General features: G+C 40.2%; 1 protein-coding gene across 3 annotated transcripts in view; it reads left to right on the forward strand.

The window, feature by feature from the left end:
* The window catches only part of DOCK1 (dedicator of cytokinesis 1), a 259,267-nt gene that overhangs the window by 186,571 nt on the left and 51,715 nt on the right, over positions 1 to 20,981 (forward strand). For 2 of the 3 annotated variants that reach the window (XM_038180993.2, XM_038180994.2), the window contains exons 33-38: positions 1,028 to 1,176; positions 10,351 to 10,436; positions 10,623 to 10,779; positions 13,989 to 14,029; positions 15,283 to 15,373; positions 18,871 to 18,990. In XM_038180993.2, the coding sequence (XP_038036921.1) occupies positions 1,028 to 1,176; positions 10,351 to 10,436; positions 10,623 to 10,779; positions 13,989 to 14,029; positions 15,283 to 15,373; positions 18,871 to 18,990 (644 nt within the window). Of the gene's footprint in view, positions 1 to 1,027; positions 1,177 to 1,409; positions 2,384 to 10,350; positions 10,437 to 10,622; positions 10,780 to 13,988; positions 14,030 to 15,282; positions 15,374 to 18,870; positions 18,991 to 20,981 lie in introns of those variants that run through there. The other variant, XM_038180995.2, reaches the window with a different exon arrangement.

The following is a 20,981-nucleotide window of genomic DNA, read 5'->3' on the forward strand; positions in this document are numbered from 1 at the left end:
AGCCCATTCCAATGCCTCACAACCCTCTCAGTAAAGTTCTTCCTAATATCTTGCTGCACTTCAGAAATGTTAGAGAGAAGAAATCTACTCCTGCTTCTCTGATTTAGGTAGTTGTCATCTGTCCCAGGTCACAGGAGACAAGGCGCAGACCCAGAGGGGTTAACTGGTCTTTTTCCAAGTCATGGTGTAATCTCAGCCTGTTGCTGCGAGCAGAATGGGTTTTTGTTTTCTAAACTTCTGCCATCAGGTCCTCAGCCTGGAGCTCCTCGGTGCCCTCCCACAGCTCTGCACGAGCATCCCTCCCTGGTGGTGCTGAGCAGATGATTTGCAGTATGTGTAATCTGCATTGTCTACACTTTATTCAACAATAAGAACAGTAACTAGATGTTCTTAACTAGTCCAATATTTATTAGGCTTCATGTTCCTGTTACGGTTTAATTTCTGTTCTGTGCACAGAGCAGGGAGCATTGGGGAGGTGCAGCTTTCTCCTGGGGAGGTAAAAGTGAAATAAAGTTAGCCAGTCAGATCGACTCTGGGAGAAAGAAGACATATTGTCGGCTTGGCTAAGATGTAGTTTCATGTCTTGAGGCTATGTAAGTATGTACTCGTGGTGACATTTTGATAGAGTGACGTGAAGAACATTTTGTACACTGCAGAAGATACAGAAGTCTAAATAAGTTAATGCAAGTGATGTGCCTTTTAGCCGCCTCCTCTGCTATCCATAAGATGTATTTGAAGAAAATCTTGAAATTTAATACATGTGAGTACAGGTGCTTTGTGAAAAATGCAGCAAGTTCCAGCTTGATTACTGGCTGAACAACTCTTCGTTAATTCGGGTTTATACGTATCACATACTTCCCCTCTTGAGGAATAAATTATAACACGTTTCAGTTGGATCAGATCTTGAAAAAGACTTGTCTTGCATTTTGGCTATACGAGGATTTATTGATATGGCTTTTCAAACAATTATCATCCGCTAAGTCAGCAGCCGTTCATTAGCTCTGAAATGCTTTGTTTCTCTTTACAGGTCAGCATAAAATCAAGTTCATCCCGGAAATGGTGGGACCCATCTTAGAAATGACGCTTATCCCTGAAACAGAGCTTCGAAAAGCCACGATCCCCATCTTCTTTGATATGATGCAGTGTGAATTCCATTTTACCAGGAGCTTCCAGATGGTAAGCAGTAAGCAACAAATATTTGAAGTTTGTAGGAAAGATTTAACTGTTCTTTGACAGAAACATAAGGATATTTGTTACTTCCTTTTTTTTTTCAAAAGAATAATATAATTATGGATTGTTTGTTTTCTATAACTCTGAGTGGCTATAGAATTTTCATCCAAAGGTTTTAAATTCTTACTGAAGGAAAAATTTGCATGAAGTAAATGAAACCTTTCTTTATGATACATCAGGAGAGCAAAGACAGATGTCTTAAATTTTCACTGTGACTCAGGAAAGGAGCCTGCTTCGGAGCTGAATTGGGCATAAACGGAAGCCTGATAATGTGGCAAAAGAAACTATAACCTGTACAAATTTATCATCTGTGCTATCGTACAATTTGGATACTCTATATCATTTTGGGGATTTTTAAGAGGGAAAAAGGCTATCCAATCAGTGGCAGTCTATCTTCATGCTATATCGGCACTGCAAAATCAAAAGTACTATTGGAGCATTTTTATTTCTATTTTATTTCAACATGCTGAAGGAAGTCCTTGAATAAGCACATACAACCTTACCCTGATAGCATCCGCTTTTGAGAGACAAGGAGAGTGGAGGAGAGTTTCTTGACATCATCCATTTTATGTTCTTTCCCTTGAAACTTTACCTTATGGATTGAGTATAAGACTAGCTAGGCCAGGTAGTTTCATCATATAAGCCAGAGTAGCTCCTTTACACGGTGAAATGTCTGTCAGTTCAGGATATGACTTAGTGAAATTTGCAATAAAGTTTGAAATGTGTTGTTTATTTTTTTCTTCATGTTTGCCTTTGCTTTCTTGGATGATATATGTTTTTAGTGAATTATTATCCATAACGAACCCTTAATAAATCTGTAGCCAGAATAAAGGAATATCTGCATGGAGAGACTTAAACATGGGGAAATGACATCAGCTATATTACTTTGATTTGTTTTGTGCTGGATGCTGTATGGAAAGGTGGTGAACTGTATTTTGGATCTATCCAATTACTGCGTAATCATCCTTTCTTATGTTTGACTCTGATGATACTGTAAAGATTGAAATGCTCACTGGGATGCCATTTAAACAGTTTCATGTCAGATGCTCTCTCTGTTACTTGTCATTTTTTATTTGTACAATTATATGGATCATCAAAAATCCGAGGGTAACTTTATAGCTAAATTTATGGCCCTGTATTTTCTTGACAGAAGAAAACCAGCTTTGTGTGGAATAGTTGGCTGATTTTAATAAATGAACATCTTAAATATTTCACACAATTCTTTGTGCCTTTTGAGAAGAAAAATGCTTCATGCTGAAGTCAGAGATGTCTTGGATTGTAGATACTCGGCATATATTTCTCGTGTCAGTATAGCTTCTTTCTTTATGGGCATAACATTGAGATGACAGGTACAGAGGTAATAAACCTTATTTCAGTGTGTTTGGAGTGAACAGTTATGTCTAATGGAATAATCAATCTATCCATTTATAATTTTGCAGATAATGTAGTTGTGTGCATGCTGGGGCTCTCAGATTGGTGTTCTGGGAACGAAGATCACAGCCAATTTCCTTGGCCGTCTTTCAACTCTCACAGCCTTGTATACATCCAATTTCTGCAGTCAACCCTGGTGCGCTCTTGTTGGTTCCCCTTTTGCTTCTTCGCACCAGGATGCGGGGGCTGACCTTATCTGTGAGGCAGAGGAGGTGTTTGGCACCTCAGTCTTCCTGATGCCAGGTGTAACTTGTCAGCCCCATTCAGCAGCAGCCCCGCATCTTCTGACGTGCATGAGACATCTGCATGCCAGCAGCAGAGGTGTGTGGGACACCTCGTGCAGACCCCATATGAGCTGTCCCACTTCTACAGAGCCCCTGTAGCATCCAGTTGGCGATACAGAGCCTGTGAAAGTTTGCAGCCAAGCAGAAGAGCTAAAGGTTTGGTGCCATGAGTATCACAGCCTGGTGTAAATCAAAGCTGTCTGGTGCCATATGGAGGCTGAGGTAGAACTGGAACCGGTCCGAAGAACCAAACAAATGCAATTCCCAGGTGCTTCCCAAACTTTGACTGTATCATCTGTCTTGCAAACCAGAACTTGTTTATTAACTGCAGTGGTTTGTCTTCTAAATGATAGAAATAGATAAAAAATAGTTTATTTAAATAGTACTGATACCTGGGTATGTGTTCATACTTCAATCTGTCAACGTAACGCACTGCGTTATGTTGTATGTATGCAACTATGCAACTACTAATTATTATTGTCCAGCCTTGCTTTCAAAGAGGAGTTCAAAACTGAATGGTTGGCTGCTGTTAAACTAATCTGCCAGAAATCCAATTATCTAACCTTATTAGTCACATCAATAAGGGTTTAAATTGGCTCCACTTCTCCAGCAGATGTGCAAACCTCATCATGTGTGGGGGAGGAAATGAAATTTTTTTGCAGAACTTCTATGCTGTGATGCCTTGTGTTATAAACAGACAGCTTTCCCCGTGGCTGGTTTTATTTCAGTGTGAGTTGGTTTGCCTGGTAAAACCAGTAACAGAATGGGGATTTTGTTCTTCCAGTATATATATAGCCCTAGGAAGAAGCAGAAGATGAATTCCCCTAAATTAAAGGCCGGTTGAATTAAAAGCTGGAGTTGCCCATTTTTGTCCTCTTCCTTTTAATGTGCTTTGAAGCCTTATATGGGCTTCAAAGTAGCCCGTACCTCAAAGCAGGAATCTGATGCTAAAGTCTGTGTGGGACTGAAGCTTCCCTATAGAAGAAAATGCCTTCTTCTCCGCTCGCTTTTTCCCCTTTGCCTGTTTTACTGGCAAGCCCTCCAGATCAAAGGGAATATGTCCGAGCCACAGAAGCGATGAAAGAGAATTGGTTTGATTGTTCAAGGCCTGGTCAGGTGAGAGTGATGGATCCCATGGTGGCAGCAGGAGAGAAAGTTCATTATGAAACAGTCATTCAGCTGAAATGTGGAATTTGGAGCATTAAAAGCCCCGACCTCCTGCTTTTGTGCCCTGTTCCTTCCATCTCTCGCCTCCTCTAGCTCCCTTTCAGAGGAACGTGCCTGTTTGCCTACCCAAAACTTTAACTTACCTTTTCTGGCCCTGTCATTGCTGATTTAACTGTTTTCTGCTTGTTCTGAGTTGAACCAGTTCATAGGGAGGTGCGAGTGCAGGAACTGGTACCAAATAGGCCATGGAGAACATGGGAGGAGGCAGAGGGAGACACCTGTCTTTGGCAGCAGGGAGATGTGCAATGGCTTTTCCCTGTCTCGTAGCACTGCATCGTAATGCAATTTCATTTAATTGTTCTGGTACAAATTAATAGTATAAGTAGCTTATTTTAAGAACCCAAAATAACTATTAATGAATTAAGGTAAGGGGTTAAGCAAGAAGCATTACCCTACTATTTCTTCCCCAATGTTATGACATCTCATCAAATAATAAGGAAGCAGCCTTATTACTTCAACAGCCCTTATCCTTCAAAGTAAAATGAGCTGTACCTCCCGCTCCACAGTAGTGAGCCTGCAGGAATTAGAAGTCCCATATGTCTAGTTTTCAGGCTAAACAGCATTATTAAGGGGGATTGTCAAAGTTGTCCGGTGATGTTAGCATCAGTGGCAGAAGCATGCAAGCTCCAGCATGTGTTCTTACACTGTAAGAGTAAGGAGCTGTGCAAAAGTAATGGTCTGAGGAAAGAGCCCCAAAACAACGCATCTGTCCCATTTTGTACACATTGCAACAACACTTAGCATAATGGAGCCATAGCCAAAAAGATAGAAAAATGATAGAGAACTGCATAATGAATGCATGTGTAGTGCAAAGTCGTATAGAAATGCATAATCAATGAGTGAATAATGCATGTGATTGTGAAAATAAAACTATGGGTGCGACTAAAGTACCTCTAATTAATGTTCTGTTGTGAAGAGAATTAAACGAGGAGAGATGGGAAGGGGTAAAACCCTTTTAATTCACTTCCAGCATTTACCAGTAAATCCTAGTATCGTTGGGGCAGCCATACCAGCATTTTTATTTGCTCTGTAATTTCTTGTTTATCAATGAATTTCAAATTGGTATAATTCTCCTTAATTACAAATAGCTACTTTACCTGGATATCCATCAACTTTTACAACCTGTAATTTTCTGGTAGGTCTTTTTACCAATTCTAAGCCCTGTGTTAGCCTCCCTCTTTCCACACCATGGATTTGAGGACAGAACGCAAATCAGTGACTTGCGTTAGGTTCTGTGACGCTGCACATTGTCCTTTGTAATCCCACTGAGCATGCAAATTCAAATAAATCATCACCCCAAAGGATTCATTTCAATGGGTAATATTTTTAGCTATCTGAGGCTAATTTTTTTTTTTTTTAATTTCCTTTCTGGTTGTTTAGAGAATACTGGTATTCTTTCCTCACATAAGAGCAAGGAAAAAAGCTAATGTTACAACATGTCCAGAAACATCTGAAATGGCTTAATATGAAAAGGCCATTGGACCTGCTTGCCAACCAGAGTGCTGTGGAAAAATAGGAGACAGAACAGCTGAAACTGTTGGGAATTACCAAAGACTTCTGAAGTGGCCTTTGAACGAAGTTTTACAGTATCTGTGTGCTATTTCTGCTTTAGAGCTAATTTCTAGTGGTGTTTTTCTATCACTTGAATCTTATATGGCAAATTCATTATTATCCTGTAACTAAACAAATTTGTAGCAGCTTGGAGGATTGAAAGCCCTCCTCATCTACAGCTTGATTAAATTGTCACTCAGTGCTACAAATGTAGCCCAACAACGCTTTAGGTAAACCTAAAACCAAAAGTGATTAGTTGAGCTGACACTTGAGGACTCTAGATAGCTCACATTGATTTGTAACCACCGTTTTCTCCAGATGAGAGATTGTAGCAGACAGATGAAGCAGTGGATATACTCCATGCTAAAGTTCAAGCACACATCCTGAAGAGAAGCTGAGATCTTGATCAGCTGCAAGCAAAAGTTGATGATAATTTCCTGTTATCTTCATAACATCACCCCTTGAGCTTTCACTGTCAACAGAAAGATATGAACCTAGCTCATCATTAGTGCCAGATATATCCCCTAAGCCTCCAGAAAGAACCTCAGCAAATGTAACTGGCTGTAATATGAACACAGAAAATTTGGTGCTTCTTCGCTTGAGGGTAAATTCTATTATTATAACTGCAAGCATGCTTGGTGTTAATTTATATGTTAAAAAAAAAAAGAGAAGGAAAGTTGGAGAATTTTTCAGCAGATGCTAGCTGCAGTGTCCCAGAGCCATTAGTTTGGGCAACTCCATGACCCTTTTCTTCCCCTTTCCTGGAAGACCACACCCCATGTCAACAAACGTTCTTCAGAAGAGAGAAGAAGGAATTTTAACTGTATTAAATAATGTTTAGTTGTCAGGGCTGTGTGATATCACCTCCTTGATACATATGAAGAGTAATCGCAGAGCAAACAGTCCTTTCCCTTAAAACCCCAGAAATGTCACAGCTCTAGCTCTGTTCAACCCAAGAGAGCCGTTACGGAAATAGCCCAACAAAGTCTAGATTTACAGAAATTTAAGTAAAATTGTTATCGGGAAATACTCGTGGTCCTGTATGGCAAATGTAATTGCTCTTCTTCATATGAGTAATTTCTTACTAAAAAATACATCACCTACTGGCTTCTTGCTGGCAGCAAGTGTCATTTTTCACATTGGTATAGAAAGTCAATTTCTTTCTGGTCTCATTAGAGAACATGAATTCGGTGACTTCTCTGTTTCATCGTCGTATTGCCTCAGCATTTTACTTGACACGTCCTTTTACTATGGGAACGTGTTTCAGCTTGGGTTTGCCTCTTAGAGGGGGTGGATTGCATTATTCTTCCTTTTCTCATTTTCCTGTCATTTTTTGAATAATGGATTCGTGGTGTTAAAAACCTTATTTCACTTCACTTTTCATTCATTTTTTTCACAAAGAAATTAGTGCAGCACTGGAAGAAGTTACCCAGAGAGGCTGTGTAGCCATCCATCTGGGGAGATTTTCGGTACTTGGCTAAGAAGGTCACAGTTGGCCTGATCTAGTGTTGGCAATACTCTTGCATCACCTGGAAGTTTGGACTGAATGACCTTCAAGGTCTCTTTCCAGACAGCGTTTCTGTGAATTTTTGGATCATTTGGAGTACAGAAAAGCATCTTTGAAATGGTTTAATCTGATGTTTTGGGTTTTCATCTTCAGAACAGTCAAACATCATAATACAAATTGTTTTAAGATGGAATATCTGTTGTTTGGGTACTTAGTTGGATTTATCACTATATGCACGATGCAGTCTCTGGTTGGGGTTCCCTGACGGCTTGCAGTTGTGTTGTGCATGTTGTTAGACCGAATGCTGAACCCTCACAGAGCCGTAGGTGAGCAGGACTTTTCTGCACTTACTCATCGTGATAGCTCATCGACACAACTCAGAACAGAGAGGTGTTTTCTTTTTTTTTTCTCTGTTCTTAAGACAATTTTGGCAGGCTGCCATATGGTATGTAAAAATAAATTTCCCAACTCAGATGCAGAGGACAAAAAAATCTGGGGTGGCCAGTGAAGGTAGGAGGAGATGTGAACGTTACTGCAGCGAATGCTGAGAGGATTGTGGAGTCTTGGAATGGGGGATAAAAAGTGTCCTGGATCTGCCTGTGGGTTTTTACGTTATAGTAACAGCAGCTGAGCTACTGCAGAGCCACTTAAGATATTCAGAGATTGAGTTGGCCTAATAAAGAGTCATGGTTTGGAGTTCTTTGCCACAATTTAAACAAACAAATCCTTTATACCAGTGTATATAGTTCTGCCTAAAAAAGATTTCTCTTAGCAAAGCAGGAACATCTCCACAGCTCGTGGCCACGTTTTGTATGCGGGTTGACCTTGGCTGGGAGCGTGTATATTCCCAGCTGCTGCAGGCTTCAGCAGGACAGGAGGAGCCAGGAGAACAGGCAGACACGTCCAGCTGGGGGGGTAGCTGCGATGCTTCTCATCACACCTATTGCCAGAGGCTTTTTCTTGTTCTGCTCACGTTTACCTTGCCACGTGCACGAAGCAGCAGCTTCGGACAAAGAGACTGTGGCAGAACTAAGGGCAAATGTCTGTTTGATATTTGATAGAGACATTGTGATAACCTCTGCTGGCAGAGGGAGGACTGCGTGGGCAGAGCTCAAAATGCAGCATGTTTTGGCAGCAAGACCAGTGGTGGACGTAGCTACGCCTCCTCAAAGTGATATAAATTAAGGTGGTAAAAAATACTCCCTTATCGTCAGAGTTTCATCATGACACAAGTCTGTTGGCAGGGGATATGTGATCTCACACTCCTTGCTGAAATAAATATGCCAGCAGAACTTTACAGCATGGACTAAAAAAAAAAAAAAAAAAAATTAAAAAAAAAAATGCAGCTTCTCTTTATAGCTAAATCAGTCTGAGCTGCATTGCTGGATGGAGATAACAGCTCGTCTTCCCCAGCTGACCCCATGGAAGATCCCTGTCCCCTGTTGTCCCCAGATGCCCCTGGGGTGGTGCTGTGGCCCTGGCACTTGGCACCCTGCTTGGCATGTTGTGGGTGAGGCCAGGGCTCCCTCTGCACTGGCATCTGGGTTGTTTTGGGGTGCTGCTCCCTTTGCCCAGGTGCCTGGTGCGAGGCCTTTGAAGAGGCTGCTGTGCTGGCTGGATCTTTTTGATTTTATCTTTCAGCACAGATTTGAGCTAAATCCCTAGCATGTGGCCTCTGTTGTACAAGTCCTCGAAGCTGTGCTTCTTGCCTCCTTGCTGTGTCCCTGGAAAAAGAAAAGTCCAAGTTTGCCTACAGACTTCCACCAAAAAAGCACATCCTCCAGTCACAGAGAGCCCCGGTGTGAGGTGGCTCTAACAGAGGAGCTGTTGTCACTGGAAAGTAGAAACTCCAGGCTGTGGAAATATTTTATAAAAAACAAGAAGTGCTGTTATGTTATGGGTACAACTTAGAGGTGGGGAGCTGTGACATGGAGAAGTGGCTTGGGTGGAGATGCAGGAGCAGGCCCTGGGCTTTGCTGCTAGGCCTGAGTGGTGGGAACGCGCCCTGGGGCTGAAGGCATGTCGTGCTGGCAGGCCGTTCTTCTTCCATTTATACATTATATGCTGTTAATATTAACTGCAGATGCAAAGAACATCTCCTGACATTTACAAAATGTTAGCACGCTTTGTTCTTGTGCGGGTGGCCCTTCGCTTCTCCTCTGAGCTGTTCGGTGCTGTTGTGACAGTGACGGGGAGAAAACTCAGAGCCAGCGGTTCTGTCAGCAGTGGGATCCCGTTCCCCTGCAGCAGGACCTCCCTAATCACCCTGGTTCTTGTGCTGGGGTCTCTTGACAATGAGTGAATCACTGTGTGGATGCCTGTGCTTATTTAATGCGGATTTAGGAGTTAGACGACTAGATCAACTCCTTATCTAGCAGTGGACACAAAATGGTTCTTTCTTTGCTAATCGAGTTTGTTCCCAACCTGGGCTTTAGTCAAAGCAGCAGCAGTAAAAGCCTCTATAGCCATTAAAAATACAATGAGCTACCCAGGTTGCATTTAAAACGTGTTCTAATGCCCACTTAAGTTCGCATTACTTCCCAAATAAAAATGTTTACTCTTAAGCTGCTTGAAACAACTCCCTCCTGCTCTGCCCTATTAGCAGGTTGACTGGGTTGTGCCACAAAGTGAGTGATACCTGCACTGAGCAGGGATGGCAACGATGCCAGGGAGCTCGTTTGGCTGAGGGATCCAGCTGGCTGAGCAGCCGTAGGTGTTACCTCGCGTCTCCAGCAGAGCATTCAACATGCTTGCATTTTGCTTCCATCGCTGTTGTTACCGTTGTCATTATTGCAGGGGACATTCTGTGTCTGTCTTTTTATTTCCCTTGCCCCAGTTCTCGTCATTAATCTCCTTATTTAGTTTTGCCTAACGCAAATATTTAAGCTTCATTTAACAACATGACCAATGATTTCTTCAACAAAAAACCCTTGTAGGGCAGCAGATCAGAGTGGATAGTCTAATACCAGAGATTGCAAACTCTTAAAAGTCAATCAAGCTTTAAAACAGTAGCTAAACATCTCACCAAGATACCCAACCAATCTGTGAACCATTGAGACTACAGTAATAAAGTGAAATATTTGCCATCTGATTATTTACGCTTGCTTTGTTTAATTGTAGTTTGAAAATGAGATCATCACGAAACTGGATCATGAAGTGGAAGGAGGCAGAGGAGATGAACAGTACAAAGTGTTATTTGACAAAATGTAAGTGTTGATCAGTGGTGAGATTTATGTCACGGGGAAGTCAGGAGAGAGGGCAATTAGACTACAATGAACTTTGTAGCCCAGAAATAATTAAAATCTGTTAATGATGCACGATATTTAAAATTGCACCTGAGTCAAGGTTTTTTGTGTGTGTGATTAACAAGGCATATGTAATTGGCTTTTCAGCCTCTTAGAGCACTGCAGAAAACACAAATACCTTGCTAAGAGTGGAGAAACTTTTGTGAAACTTGTTGTCCGCTTAATGGAGAGGCTGTTGGACTACAGGACCATCATGCACGACGAGAACAAAGAGAACCGCATGAGCTGTACTGTCAATGTGCTGGTAAGCAAGGAGTCACCCACCTGAACTGATCACTGCATTTCTAATTTTACACCTTTAACAAAATAATTCAGTTAAATCAGAATATGTGTTAAGATTTTCATTCCATCTTATTTTTTTTTCTCTTAATGAAAGTGAATTTATGGAAACATGGGTTCTTATTTCCTTAATTGATTTTAAGAAAGAATTTAAGAAGGAATGTTTCAGGACCTGACCTTTGGGGGTATTGGTTGACATTTACAATTTACATATGAACAAAATTATACAGAAAAACACTTTACACACAGTATTGGAGTAATATGCAGTTTGCAAACCCATTTGTATTCTACTTCTGAATTCAGAAGTTTTCAACAAAGTTGTGAGTTATTGTTTCATTGAAAGCAGAATAAACTTTTTTTTTTCCCTCACTGATAGGAAATTTCCTTCTCTTTGGTCCAGAATATACAAATAATTTGAGAATATACAAACCTTTGTCCATTTAGCTAGAGTTGAAGGCAGCAGACACATCATGCTTTTTGCTGGAAGCATTAGAGTATGAGATTTTATTAGCACAAAATCAGTGCATATGGAAAAATGGTCTTAAAATAAAGTTTAGAGACCTCTGACATAGTCCTAGTTAGATTTGTTGCTTTGCATTAAACTCTTAGCAGTTAAGCATTCATAGCTTTCATCCCCATAACATTATCAAAAATTACTTCATTTCAGTGTGTGGGGTACAGACTGTGCTTATCGCCTGACGTGATATGGCTGATAGATTTCATTCAGGCTGGTTTGGAAAGATCTGAGTAAATAGTTTGTAGCTTTTAACACTTGCGAGCGCTGCAAATGTCCTCAGCTTGCTCACTGCAGCCTTTATGCCTCGCTATCATGTAAGCTATAAATGAAATGATGCCCGTCAAAATGGGAGAGAATACAGAGACATCAAATCAGAAATTGGGTTTTTATTTTTAGTTTGTTTTTCCTCTCTGTGCACATCAAAAAGCATCAGAACGTTTAGCAAATGGGAAAAGAGGAGGGACGCGGAGAGTTGTCACCGGCTGTTGATCTAGCAGGTGCCCTTGGTTGCCTGCAGAAAAGTCACGGTGTCCTCCTGAGCAGAGCTGGAGTTAGAAAAACCTGCCAGTTCGCACCAGGCAAGATAGGAAATAAAAAAATCACATGCACCACACGCTCCAAAACATGACAACAATATATATAAAAGTAGGCAAATTTCCGAAGGACGGTGAAGTTATTTCTCTTTCCCTTCATTATAAAACTCCTGAGACCCTTCCTGGTAACTCTTGCCATGCCAGCCCCAGGGGAACTGGTAGCCCCTTTGGGGGGTTGTTTTCCCCAAGTGTCTCTAACAGCGTCTCCTGATGGTGATTCTGTCACCTGAATTTTTCAGGTATTTGTAGGTGATAAATTTTGTGGGTGATGTACTGTCGTCAAGTTAAATCACTGTGAGTTATCCACACACCGCCCTGCCACTGAAGTCTAGGGGAAATGTATGAAAGCATCAAAGGGCAGAACTTTGCTCACTTTCAGTAGCCGTGATTTAAAACCTCAAGTTGATTTTAAAGTCCCATTTGCCCTCCAGGGCCAATACAGTCTTTTCATCATTCTCCGTGCACCTGAAGTGAAATTTATGCCTTTACAGGAGTCTGACCCAGAGCCAATACTCAGCATAATTCCCACTTGAGGGCTCAAAGAGTTCTTAATTGGGCCTTTAACAATGTACAGGCTTTCACAGGATTAAGTTTGCCTGTGTTGAATATAGTTTAAGTCAGAGGTTTTGATATACATTTAAGCCAGTGCTGATGATTAAAAAAATATTAAAAAAAAAAAAAAAGCCCTATCTGCTCCCTCAGCTGCTTGTTCCTGCCTCTGACAATCCTGGCAAAACACGAGTGCAGACAAGATAGCAGAGGAGATCAGAGGAGGGATCCTGCCGAAAGCTCCCCACCTTTCCCACACAGGGCTGGGCCAGCACGGGGAGCATGGGAAGAGCACCCAAAGGTGGGGCAGGAGCAGGGAGCCCTCTCTGGGGGGAGAGAGCCTTGAGCAACGTAGTGGGGTCAGTGCCAGCCTCCTGGCCAAGCCCCCTCCTCTTTCTGTGGGTTTCTTGCCCCTTCTCAGGTTGCTGTGGAGGGGCAGAGCAGGTGGCAGCAGTGTCAGGACGATGGGACAAAATGGCTTTACGATATTGATCGCCCAACTCAGAAGTCTATTCTACGTAAAAAACAAACAAGCAAACAAACAAAAAGCAAACATAAAGAAAGTAGACTAGAAATTTCTGGGGAGTGTAGTTTCACCTGGTTCATTGTGTCTTGTGGGTTAAATTCAGAACTAGTGAGCAGCTATGTCAACTGATCTGATACATCCCCTAAATAACTAGTCTTTTGCAGCTCAGCGATGCATATTCTATCACAGATGTGTATTCTATCACATATTTTAGGTTCTCTTTGAAGGGGAATGTTTTGTATTGGCCTTATGCATCTGTTGGTATTGGGCTTATGCATTTTTTCCTGGCTACTCAGGTTTAATTCAGCCCTGAAATACATTGTAGTTCAGTGAAGGATAAATTTCCTTGTATTTTGTTTCCTTCTTTTTTTAACTTTTGAAGGCAAACTTTAAATAAGATTCAGGAAAGCCTTTAATATCTTGCCCAATTTATCATAACCTGTATTTACAATATTTGCGGTGTTAACTAGTTTATCTCAAGACCAGAGGCATTCAGACATTTCTGAAGGGAGCGATGAGAATGCGTGGCATATGAAACCAGATAAATAACACTAATCTGCCTTTTTATTTCCAAGGAAACTATTAGAATTCAAGGGCAGGTGATGTATTGCTCAGCTAAGGTTTGGAATTTTAAATCCATAGAACAACTGTTTCTTAAAAATTAGGTTTTTGTATATTACGAAATTTCAGCTGCAAATGGTTAATGATGTGTGACGTGCAAATGCCAGAAGCCAGTTTCTACCGGTACTGCTCTCGCAAATTCTTAACCTTTCCAATCAGACATAAGTCCTAATATGCTACATCATGAAACATCGCAGCATTAGATTTTGTAAGTTAAATAACTTGTGTGCTATCACTTGAGGCAAATTTCATTTTGCGGTTTTGAGGTTGATTCTACCCGATTATGAATTTTTAATTCCTAGCATGTTCCGTATGTGTTTCTGGCTGTGAAATCAAAGACTTTGTAAGGAAATTATTTTGTTTTTCAGAATTTCTACAAGGAGATCGAGAGAGAAGAAATGTACATAAGGTTTGTAAACACGACCACTGACAAATTCTGCTTGATTGACTGTAGCGTAATTGGAGAAAATTAAGCTCTTATTTAGCAGTCAGCTGGGGGCTGAAAGGGAAGAAGTAATGAAAAAGCACACCTCTACTGAACTTCAAGCTCAAAAGCTCATCATCACTAAGAACAGCAAGCATTAGAAATTGGCCTTCTGAGATCCTGAGAGGTTTTTTTTGTACCCCTCCTCCAACCCCTTAAGTTTTATAACAGTGAACAGGGAAATGCAAATGCGTGTTGTCACACGAGGAAAATAAGTCAAAAGAAAACTGGCCAAAGAAATAATTTTACTTCCTGGTGAGGTAGGAAATACGTGACTTGGGGTAAAATGGGCTATTAAATAATCTGATGACTAACACTTATTTTAAATTTGAAGCTTTTGGGAACCCTTCAAAATCTGTTTTCACACAAAGTGAAAATGGTAATATGTTGTTGTGGTTTTTGTACACCTCAGGGTTCCTAGACCTCTATTTCTACTTCGGCTTAAAATTGGCTAGACTGTTGTGCTAAAATGATGAAGTTTCTCTTTCACTGCTATTTTAGCTATCTAAATGTTATTTGTGAATTTGTTCTCAGATGTTATCTTTTTGGAAGAATTTTCTCTAGTAAACTCACTTCCTGTTGTTTTAAATGGTTTTAATTATCGCTTTAATGATTTGAAAAATAGATAAAATCTAGCAAAAAGGCAGGATTAGTAACCGTGGACATGCACATGAAGTTGTGGGTTGTGGGTCGTGGGTCTGCCCTGTTCAGTGTCTGTACAAAGACAAGCTGTCTCTCACTGCCTATCTCCCACTGAAGTTCTCTCCTATTTCTGTTACTAAACTCTTGTAAGAGATTTATTTTTTTTTAAATTGCCATGCAAAGCAAGCCAACAAACAAACGAAGATAATCCCCTTTCAGAGATGTGCTGATATTTAAGTCAAGGAAGAAGACCTGTCTCTATAGCTGAACACTTAGAGCAAGATCTCATGCACAAAATCTGTACTGGATTCATCACTCTTCTCAAGTCATTGGGATAAAAACACGGTGGAAATGCAAGCGGTCATGAAAGTTTCCTGACCACAGATATATGAACTTTAAGAAGTAACCCTAGATATATTTAACTGTTTGAAGATAGAGTTGAACTGTTGTAGTCTCCACAGCCAACTATTTTTCATTATTTGGTGACATTTAATAACCAGCCTGTTTTAAGAACCCGATGCTTTTCTTACTTGCAGGTATCTGTACAAGCTCTGTGACCTGCACAAAGAATGTGATAACTACACAGAAGCTGCCTACACGTTGCTTCTTCATGCAAAGCTTCTTAAGGTAAACACTGAAATACTTTGCAAGTTTTGAAGATGATGTTAGCAGTACCAGTAGTAGTCTTGTTTTCACCAGTCTTGGAACTTGTACTTTAAACTGATGAACATTTGTGCACTGCTTCTTATTTCAGTTTCATCTTTTGCACGTGTAATTAATTCATTGCTATGCAGGAAACCAACCCATTGCCATTGGTGCATGTTGGAGCGTGGTTTACTGACCTTGATCTGAAATGTACGGAAGTACAGTCAAGTACAGACCACAAGTCATAAACTGCAAAGCTGCAGTATAAATATATTTTAAATATCCAAATTATGTAGCATATGGAGGCATCTATTTCATATGCCAGTGATGAGTGTTTTGTAAGCCTGAGGTATTATTGCTGAAGCCATGCTAATGGGAACCCTCTTGTAAAGGAAATGTATCTCATTCAATGCAATGAGTTGCTCTTAGCAATCTATGATTTAATCTGAACAATCCCAAGAGAATCTATAGTGTAAAATGTATATTTTGAAAAGTTGAAAAGTGGAGGGTGTTAAGTGAAGTACTTCTAAATGATGTGCAGATGATTATTTGTACATCAAAACTAAGAAAACTGCATCCAAACTATATTAAGACTAAGTATGGTGCAGAGCGTACTTTTACAAGTTAGATGAAGACACTGAAATATATTTGCTGCATTTTAAAATAAATATAGGGTTATTGCTCAAAGAAAACAACAGTAAAATTCATCTGGAGTGTAAAACCACTGTAGCAATAGCTTTATGCATTATTCAAAGCGAGGGCAATTGTTGGACACGGCCTGCTGGATGCAGTTACTTCTCTGGTAATGAAATTTTCTGTTCTGAGACACGTCTCAGAGAGCTAAAGATTTGAGGAGAAGGCTTTGACACCTTCAGTCACGCAGACTGGTGCAGTCGCTTGCCTGTGGGTAGAAGTTGGAGCGAGTAACTGGCTGAGTCTGTGGCTATAAAGATCCCTCTTGTTCCTGCTAGGGACGTAAAACATGACTGCCAAATTGTGTAATACTTGCTTACCAGGCATTACATGAATGAGCCTTTTAGACAAGATAAAGCATTGCCTTCCCCAGGTGCTGCACTTTCCACAAAAATGATGGAATGAACAATGCCATAAAATGTCGTTCTAACTTCTACCCTTTATGTCTTGAAAACGTTAGTCAATATGCTTCGTATGACTTTAAATTAGAGATTAGCCAATTTCATTTTTTTCTTACAGAGTATCTTGAGAGACTGGATGAGTATCTTAATATACTCCTTTAATTTACTGGAAATAAATATCCAGTTTTCTTTTATTATACTACAAATCAATAGAAGATGGCAAATGTAAGGGTAATATTTATTGTGGGTTTTTATCACGAAGCAGATGTTTGTTTATAAATAGACTTACATTATGGTTTGGAAATTCTTTATTGTAGAAGTGTATTGATATATCTAATGTAATATCCTGTTCCTTCCAGGAGTTAGCAGTGGATGAAGGAGTTCAGTGTCGCTTAAAAAGCAGCAGTATTGTGGTGTGTGTAATTCTAAGCAATTGAGCTTTTATTTCAAGCCTTGAGGACAGGATTTTCAATGACACTCATCATTGGCATATGTTGCATCACGTTGATTTTAATGGGATCACATTTAGGTCAAGACTGAGAGCTTTCTAGAACTTCACCTTTAAATTTGCAAGAAGGATGTCCCTGGAGAGAGAGCCACCATAATTTTCTCCATATTACTGCGAGCTGGTGAAAAAAAAAACTTTGGAAAAGAGAGTTTTTATGAAATAAAATAAAATATTTGTATTTTTTATTCAAAATTAAGATACTCAAAACTAACAGAAGCATACTGACAAAAGTACCATTGCATTGGAGACTCCATGAAATTTGTCTCCTTCATTGACATGGCTTTGCAGTACAAAGCTGTACTGTCAATGCAGTGAAGAGTTGCATGGTTTTAGGAAGGATTAAATAAAAGGAAAGGTTTTAAGAGAGCCATAATAAGAGAAATGAAGAAAGGTTCTGTCAGTGAGAAATGTGAAGTGCTCTCTGGCTGGCCTGTCAAAAAGAGCTCAGCTTGATTTGCATCAAATGACTGTCTTAAGGGGAAGAAAATGATATTAAAGAGCCTCCTGTGGCCGTTTAAGGAAAAGATTATAGGAACTAAGAGTTCAAAGCTGCAGTCAGACGTATCTACATCAGGTAGTCTGTACGCACTGAAACACATTACCAGGGATTGGGGTGTAATCCTCAGTCCCTCTCATCTCCAGACAATGTCATTATGTGCTTTTGTAAAATATCCTGTAACAAAACATGAGCTGTGCTTAAGTTAAACACAAACATTTTGGCCAAATCTGAAACAACTGGATAAAATTTAATAATATAGAGGAGGTAAAACTAGATGATATAACAACGATTCTATGAATAAATCTGTGAGTTGATGATCTTTGTACGGATCTCTTCTTTTCTGAAAGTTATACCATTTTATTTTTGTAGGCAGTCCTCTTTCTATAGCAACTTTGATTTTCAGAGATGAAAGCGAACAGTTCTGTATTTATTTTAAACTTGGTTTCTTAAGGCAAAAGCTATATTGAAGCACCTGTCCCTGTCTCTTTTTCAATCTATGAGACATTTTATTTGATTTAATGGAGGTTTTTGATTTGGTTTGATAGAGTTTTGTGAGTCTCTAAGGCATTAATTTCCTGCTAGCCTCATGAAAATAGATAGCTGTGGAAAGGTAGGATATAGTATTAGTTTCCTGTCAAGGGAAAAGGCTCCAGTATTGTCTCATCTGCAGATAGGTCCTAGGGAATATTAGTGGGAGGAGGGAAGGGAGAGGAAGAAGATACGGTATGAATAGTGGAGTCCAGAGGTTTTAGTTGCATCTGTCCCTTACGCAGATGTAAGATATGCAGGTGTAAAAGCCGTAGGGAATTACGTGGTCCTCTCAAAGCTAGGGAGAAATCCTTGTAATGCCTTTGCCTTGCTCCTTGTCTGTTGGGCAGTTGCTGGAATAGCAGGAGCAACTGTTTGCAAACAGGCTGTATGAAGTTAGTTGTACTTTTGCATGCCTCTAAACATTCTCAGTGAATTTTAGTTCATTAATATCCGTCTATGCCTCCAGTCCCTTCCATTTGTGCTGATGTGTCTTGGCTTCAGGGCTTCTCTCAACATAAACCTGCCAGTGTTCGTCATGCAGCCAGCAGGTTGTACCCATCAACAAGGCAAAGTCAGCCTCATCAAACTCACTGAGGAGAGGAAGCCACCTCAAGAAGCTTCCTTCCATCTGATATCTGTAATTAGCTTCCCATTACGGCATTCTAATAAATGGTCCTTGTGCCGGAGGAATCGCTACACAGCTGCAGTGAAATCTTTGTTAGTGCCTTGGTTGTGAATCGTTTCTTTAAATCAAAAGTTTCTATTTTATACAGCCTAATTTTACTGACACAGTCCGTAACTTTTGACTTGTTTTCACTTGTTCCATCTGTCTTTCTCTATGATGTAGTGGTCAGAAGAAGCATGTGCAGCACATCTTACCCAGCGGGATGGATACCAGGCTGCTACTCAAGGACAGCTGAAAGAGCAGCTCTATCAAGAAATTATCCATTACTTTGACAAGGGCAAGGTAAAAAGGGAAGAAAAAAAGTCCTCCAAATATGTTTCATTGCTTTTCTGTCTAACTTATAAGTTGACTAATAAACATTGTTTGCATCAAGTGACCTTCAGGGAGCTTTAAACTTGTTGTAAGTTATTATTTGGAGTGTTTTATTTAAACACTCTGCCACTATTTGAAGATAATAATACTTAAAAAAAAAAAAGTAGTAAAAAAAAATAAAAATCAATGGTATATTTATAACTGCTGTGTTAAGGGTAAACGTATGCGTATATGGTGCCACAGAGAAGATAAAAGAGAAGTGATGCATGGAATTTGCAGGACTTACTTTTTCTGGCAGTTGCAGTAGCTAACGCAGTCCTTCAGCTCCCCTTGGTTTTTCTTGTGTACACACAAAAAAAAATATCTGTCAGAGGACGGATGTTTGCGTGGTTCGTACCGTAGGAGGGTAGTGGAGAGAATGAGAACACTTCCCTGTCATTGCTCCTGGTTTTCTGAGGTGGATTTGCATCTGAAGGGGTGGGTGCAGGTATCACCTGTACAGAGCTGAAGGTTTTCAGCTCAGGAGTCAGCAAAACGTAGGGACATAGCAGAGCTGGGAAAGTGCATGCCTACAATGCTTAAATACAGAGGTGAATATCTCTTCATCGGGATATTTCGGATAGACAATCTTGTTTTTTTGTAGTAGTTTAACACCAGCAGGGGGTCATTTATCTAAAAGCAATTTTTGTTGCATAAACGTAGTGCAGACAGAAATGTTATTGTCAGGGAGAATTAGAGAATTATCCAACACGTTATGCAAGTAGGCTTTTAGCGGAGTCGGATCAGTGTTTTGATAGAAACTGCTTAAAAGGTCAAACCTTACACCTTATCTTAATGTAATAGTTAAAAGTTGTTAATAAGTGACGCTAAAAAATTGTAATTTCTAGATTGTGATAGAGGCAGGCTCCGCGTGCGGCTGGGCCTGGTGAGCAGTTGTCCTTTGTGCTTAAGCAGTGAGTAGCATCCAGTCCCCCAACATGCTCCCACTTCCCAGAAATTTCTACTGACCCTTCAGCAGCTGCTAAGGAGAACCTAGTTAGAATTAGGGTTGGATTTGATTTAAAACTCTATTTTAATATTACATTCCCCTCTGGAAAGGAAAAGGCAGAAGCCGCCTGTTTTTATTTGGTTATTTTACGTGTTTATGGGTTCGCAGTTACTTTTTTATGGTGCTAGTATACAGTCCGTGGGAATTGTTCTTCCCAACACCAGGCCAATGCATTTCGGCTGCAAATTAAAAGCTGCAGCGCCCTTTACATCTGTGTTGCAAACAGCCTGCCTTAAAGTTGTAGCCACCCAGTTCTGCCGACAGCTCTAATGAGCTGTTTATATAAACAGCAGGCAAAATACCTGCTGCTTGCTTTTCAGCCTGTTCCACACTACACAGCACGGCATCCACGCTTGAGAGACCTTTGTCAGACTGAATAACCATTCTTAATTTTTTTCAGGCTTCACAACCAGAAATGAAAGAAACAGCGGTGAAAATTCTGTGTCTACTCCTTTTCCTCACAGTTAAACAACTGAATCTTCATTATTTAAAGTTTATTGGTGGAGTGTGATACTGAGGGGACCACTGCGATCACTTATTTCTTTACCTAGCTCAGGCCATAGGATTTCTGCTTAATTTATTTTTGTGAGCAGAGGATTCATTTTCAAAGCACTCTTGCCATTTACAGACATTTCCTATCTCGTTTTCTGGTCACCCAAGTTGGGATAAATTTTTGTATTAGTCAACAAAAAGGAAAAAAAAAATCAATATATGCTGAGAATATGAAAATCTAAAATAAATTTTCAAGTGGAAGGTTGCCATGGTAGAATTAAGGTAATCCTCTCACTTGGGATGTTACAACATCAGGGTAAACGAACCTCTTGCATTTACCTATGCAGTTTGCAAGTTTACTCCAGGCTACTTTAATGGCATCATGACTCCATGATCAGTAACACCTCTGAAACAGTATTTA

Source organism: Anas platyrhynchos, chromosome 6 (assembly GCF_047663525.1).
Source record: "Anas platyrhynchos isolate ZD024472 breed Pekin duck chromosome 6, IASCAAS_PekinDuck_T2T, whole genome shotgun sequence".
Classification (NCBI taxonomy): domain Eukaryota; kingdom Metazoa; phylum Chordata; class Aves; order Anseriformes; family Anatidae; genus Anas; species Anas platyrhynchos.